The sequence below is a fragment of the Drosophila suzukii genome, chromosome 2R (assembly GCF_043229965.1).
Source record: "Drosophila suzukii chromosome 2R, CBGP_Dsuzu_IsoJpt1.0, whole genome shotgun sequence".
In the NCBI taxonomy this organism is placed as follows: domain Eukaryota; kingdom Metazoa; phylum Arthropoda; class Insecta; order Diptera; family Drosophilidae; genus Drosophila; species Drosophila suzukii.
Window position 1 is genome coordinate 11206763 of NC_092081.1, and position 5174 is coordinate 11211936.

The 5174-nt window shown below is 40.7% G+C and overlaps 1 protein-coding gene across 1 annotated transcript; it reads right to left on the bottom strand.

Moving 5' to 3' along the window:
- Positions 1 to 1435: 1435 nt before the first annotated feature.
- On the bottom strand, positions 1436 to 4029 carry Egm (acyl-CoA dehydrogenase family member enigma). Its single transcript, XM_017072329.4, has 3 exons — positions 2918 to 4029; positions 2087 to 2411; positions 1436 to 2026 (listed from the first exon to the last, which is right to left on the bottom strand). Exons 1-3 carry the CDS (start codon positions 3988 to 3990, stop codon positions 1502 to 1504), a joined length of 1923 nt encoding a protein of 640 aa, XP_016927818.3. The 5' UTR covers positions 3991 to 4029; the 3' UTR covers positions 1436 to 1501.
- Between the last annotated feature and the right edge of the window lie 1145 nt (positions 4030 to 5174).

Consider the following 5174-nt stretch of genomic DNA (forward strand, 5'->3'; position numbering starts at 1 on the left):
TCCGAACGCTTCGATAGAGAAACTGATACTCTTTTGCGTTTTCGCTCTCTTCGATATTCGCCGTTTGCAGCTCTGCCCACCCTCTGCCGCTGCGCGTGTGTGGGTGCTGAGCAGATTTCTGTTAACTAACAGAGGTGAGAGAGCGGAACGAAATGGAATTGAAACCAAGTGACCAAATCTTGCTATTGTTGTTGTAGGCTAGGCACAAACAAAAATCACACACACACACACACTCTTATATCTATTAATCATTTAATAGTCATCCAAATTATTAGGAATTCAGCGATTGTTTATTTTAGGCCTTTGAAAACATTTTGATTGACCTGATATAAATAAGTACTAAAACAAAGTTGCTTCTCTTTGAAGGTACAGTTCCCAGGTGACTTTACCACCTGTCCACACACACACAGACACACTCACCAACATGACCGCGCACCCATACAATCGCACCGCTTTTAGACGTTTTCCTGCGCCGCTTACCAAATTGTCAATTCTTTATCAATTCGCCCAGTTCAGCCACTTAAACGAAATGCAAATCCAATTCCCAGAGCAGCGGAAAAGGCGGACAGGTGGTAAACTCAACGGATTAAGCAATTTCACGCTGTCTTCGAAAAATGGTTGTTTAATTGCTTAAAGATTTCTGTGGGAAAACACAGTTTATAGTTGTTACTCCAGGTATTTTTCCATGTTATAGATATTGCAAAATTGGCGAAAATGTTTAGTCCTTAGTCTTCAATCTTAAAATAAAGGTCGAAAAGCATCTGGTAAAAAAAAAGCCAAGAAAACACAGAAAAAGTTTAAATATACATACATACATATGTATGTAAGTACAGACATACATACCTAGAAATTCAAGTTCAAACCCTACTACATTAAATTCAATCAAAATATTTTGGTAAAAAATAATGCAAATATTTAAATTGGAAAACATTTAACTTATCTCTAAACAATTCTTAGCAAGGTAATGAAAGTGCTACAAGAGATGTAATATAAATTTATAATATAAAAAGTAACCCCCCCCCCTTTGTTTCCAAAAATCGATTCTTAAAGTAAAAAAACACATTGTCTAAATTAAGAAAATGTCTGACATTTTTTCACAAATTTTTAAATATTTGAAAAAGGAACTCTTTTTCCTTACACCCGCTATCGAAAATCTGAAACTTTTTTTAAGTTGTTAAACTAAAATAGGAAACATATTTTGTAATACCACTTTTTACATAAATATTAAACTATGTACGTATATCAAAAGTTAAGACTTTCTTTATTTTCCATCCCTTCAATATCGTGAAATCTTGAAATTGAGATTGGTGAATTCCCCTAAAAAGTTAATCTTTTAAATTTATGTACAAAGGTGTATGTGACCTTTTGAAAACGAAGAACAACATGTGGAAATAAAATGGTAAAAAGCTAATTGCAATACAAATTCAAACCAAGGTTTGTTATCAATAACAAATATTCACTTTAATGGTAAAGGCAATAATAACTAAACTAGCAGCTTGGCTTAGAAGTTGAACGTGAGCGGGTGGACGGGGAAGTAGCCCTTGCTCTTGGTCAGTTGCTTGGAGAGTCGCAGCAGGTTGTTGTCATTGTTGACGAAGTTGCCGCCGTAGATCTGCGTGCAGAGGGTGTGGACGCGGTCCTTGCCCTCCGAGCAAATGGCGGTAGCCGTGAGGAGTTCATGATCCGCCAGTTGCAGTCCAATGCAGTAGGATCGGGAGGCCCTCGCCACACTGGCCCACATGGCATAGATGATGGTGCCCACCTCCGCCAGGCGTTGCATTTCGCTCTGCCGCTCCACTACCGCATTCCCGTGACGGGTGAACATCAGCTCCACAGCCATCTGGAGACGGGCCACCGAATGCTCAATGCACTGGGCTGCCGCCTCCAAAGAGGGATGCACATGCTCCGACAACTGCATCTTGGTCTTGGGACTGTCGATGCTATTGGTGTCCAGGAACTTGCCGAAAATGTGGCCAGGATTGAAGAGAGGATTGCGAGATTTCCGCACGCCCGCATTCATCGATTGCTGGAAATAACAAGTGTGTCAGTAACCTATATGGAATCTTATTCACTACCAAAATCTCACCCCCGCATGCTGCAATCCGGTGAGGGCGATAAACATGCCCAGTGTGTCCAGGGACTCGCCCTGCGTGCACAGCTGGGCTGCATCTCGTAGTCCCAGCTCTGTACTCTCACCGCTGAGCAGACTCTTGGGCCCCACGAGTCCCAGATTCTGGGAGGCAATCTCGTACAGCTGCCGCAGGGTAAAGTACTTGGTAATGGCACTCTCCAGCGTCACATCCTGTACACGGAACTCGTCCAGCAGGCCGGCGGTCATGTAGAGCATGCTCTCCATCGCATAAACGGAACACATGGCCCGCGACAAGTGGACGCGAGTGAGCTCCAGGTCCCTGTGTTAAAAACAAATAAAAATATATAAATTATTTTAGAACAAACACAAAATATATACCTAAAGTTATACCTTTACGTCTAAAATATGTGGAATTTGAAAATTCAATTATTTAAAATGATTTCTTATAGGCCTTTTCCCACATACTTTATGGCAACTGCTAGTTTTCCTCATCTTCCCATTTTATAAATAACTTTAACATTACGAATTAACTAAGTTTTCTTTTATTTCTTAGGTTATTCCTAGGATCTTTGTTGGATTTTGGGGATAAAAAATTTTAAAATACCTAATTCTTATCGAGTAAAAACTTTTAAGATATGTTTTTTTGGGTATGCTTCTGTATGTCAAAGCATTATACACAGATAAATTAAAATATATTGCTAGAATTTCTAAAGTAGCTCCTTTAAGTTATTTAGAAAGTAGGTTAAATTAATTACTTAGAGGACGCATTTACGAATTTTCTTTTAGTTGATAAAATATCTTTTTTCATTAAAAAATCATACTCACTTCAGTTGAACGCCACATTGAGTAGTGCTCACCGAGTACTGGGCCAGTTCGTTGAGCAGTTTCTTGGCCAGCGACACGCCCACCAAGCTGCCCCTCAGGCGGGAGGAACGCACTAGTTGCTCCGAGTACCGATTACCATCGTGCGGCAGGCCCACCACCTGATCCTCTGTTAATTTCACCTTGTCGAAGTGCACACGTCTGATTTCCGCCTGGCGGCAACCGAAAGTGGCATGCTTTTCACCCAGACGCACACCCTCCTGCTGGGAGTCCACCAGGAAGATGGTGGTGCCACGGCCCAAAGCGCCCGGAACATTGGGCTGCTGGGTTTGGGCGAGGACCAGGAAGAGTTGTCGCTCGCCGGGAGTGCAGACCACAAAGGCTTTCTCGCCATTCAGTAGCCACTTTCCAGTTTCTGGGAGCAACTCCGCCTGGGTGCTGAAGAAATCCTCCTCGGGCGGCGAGTACTCATATATGGCCTCGGTGGCTATCAGTTTGCCAGTGGCCAAATCCTGCAGATATCGCTGCTGCTGCAGGGGAGTGCCCACTTCCTTGAGGAGATCCACAACCACGCGGTGGGTTTGCAAACCCAGGGTTACATTGACATCCGTGGAATCAGGTTCGCTGGCCAGCAGACTGGCACTCCAGCCGTAACCCCTGCCATCGTACTCCGTGGGCACATTCAGACCATAGAGTCCCAGTTGGCGGAGCGTCTCGGTAGATGACTTATCCTCCACCTCGCGCGGCTCTTCGAAGTAGTTCTTCAATGGGAGCAGTGCATTCTGAAGCTGAGCCATCTCGTCGCGGGCTATAACCTCTGGATAGGCCAGCAGTTCCTTGTCCACCACTCCGATGAAGAAATTCTTGGCCAGCGGCTCTCTGGTGGGCAGTTTTTGCTGCTGCTCCGGTGACTCCTCCACGGATTCCGATTTTCCGCTTTCGGTGGTCGCCGCATCCTGATGCTGCGAGTCCAGGCTGGTTGAGGTCGCCTTGGTGCTCCTTCCACGAGTCAGAAGTTTTCCATTCCGGCTGTATTTCAAGAGCCGCGAGGCGCCGGAAAACCAGTTGGATCGCATATTTACCAAGAAATTGAATAAATGTCTTGTATAACAAAACAGGTGGTATTTTAGGACGGCTGTGCTGCGGTCACACTGCCCGATAGGTTCAGACAATATTATCGATAACTATTGGTTATTGTAAAGATACCATAAAACATACATCAGCTGTTCAACGTGCTATAACAATTTGAAACGGTTAAGGAGTTTGCTATAAATAACCGTTTCAAGTGGCAGCATAGGAACTGCAATTGTAGGAAGATTGAATGGTAGAGAGGGGATCAGCTGTTCGGCGTGCTATACAAATTTGAAACAGTTACGGGGTTGGCTATAAATACCCGTTTCAAGTGGCAGCTCAGTAATTGCAATTATAGGAAGGTTGGTAAATAAAGAGAGGGGAGAGAAAAAGTGAAGAGAGGAGGAAAAAAGAGAGGCGAAGATGGCGCCTTTTTTCAAAAATTCCTACAACTGCCTTTGGAAAAATAAGATCAAAGATGCCATTTTTGGGTTTTTATACTTTTTAATCACATTTGAATTCTAAAAAACTGCATGATCGTTCAGTGTATAAAACAATAAAGCTAAGAGAACAATTGTCGTTTGTATTAAGAATCAAGAAATTCGAAATTAATTTTTAAATCTCCTTAAGTTGGAAAAAAAATTTTAAAAGATCAACGCAAAATCGTATTTTCTACAGCGTCCTAAAATAGTTAAATAAAATAGGGCCGCCATAAAATAGGTAAAAAAAATTAAAGGCGAAATTTAAAAAAAGTTCAAAGCTTAATTCTAAAATTTCACAAATTAGAAAACTTTACATTTTCTTTTTTTTTAATAAGTAAAAAAAATTAAAAAACATAAAATTTTTTTTTTCTTTAAACTTTTTAAAAGCTTAAAAAAACTATTTAAAATCTAGTTCATGGATTAACGTTCAGAAACAGTGGCTAAAAACCTTATCAATTTCAAGTAATTTTAAAAAAAAAAAATGCTCTGGAAAAATATAGTAGTTGTAACATACTAAATAGTTTAAAATCTCAAATGATTTGTATAAATAAAAATGTACTATTTTTGTAAAATTTGTTTTCTTGTTGTCTTTGAAGAATCTTTTTCCCTAAGATTTACTCCAAATTTATTTATTTATTTTGTCGTAAAAATATTTTTTATCAGATAAATTCCAAAATCTCCCCTAGTCTTCCAAATGAAAAACACAC

Excerpts from the sequence above, each read along its gene's own strand:
- Egm (XM_017072329.4), bottom strand. The coding sequence starts at position 3,990 with ATGCGATCCAACTGGTTTTCCGGCGCCTCGCGGCTCTTGAAATACAGC. Across the intron at positions 2,412-2,917 it reads CAATGTGGCGTTCAACTGAA|GGACCTGGAGCTCACTCGCG; the intron begins GTGAGTATGATT and ends TTTTTAACACAG. Across the intron at positions 2,027-2,086 it reads CCGGATTGCAGCATGCGGGG|CAATCGATGAATGCGGGCGT; the intron begins GTGAGATTTTGG and ends TGTTATTTCCAG.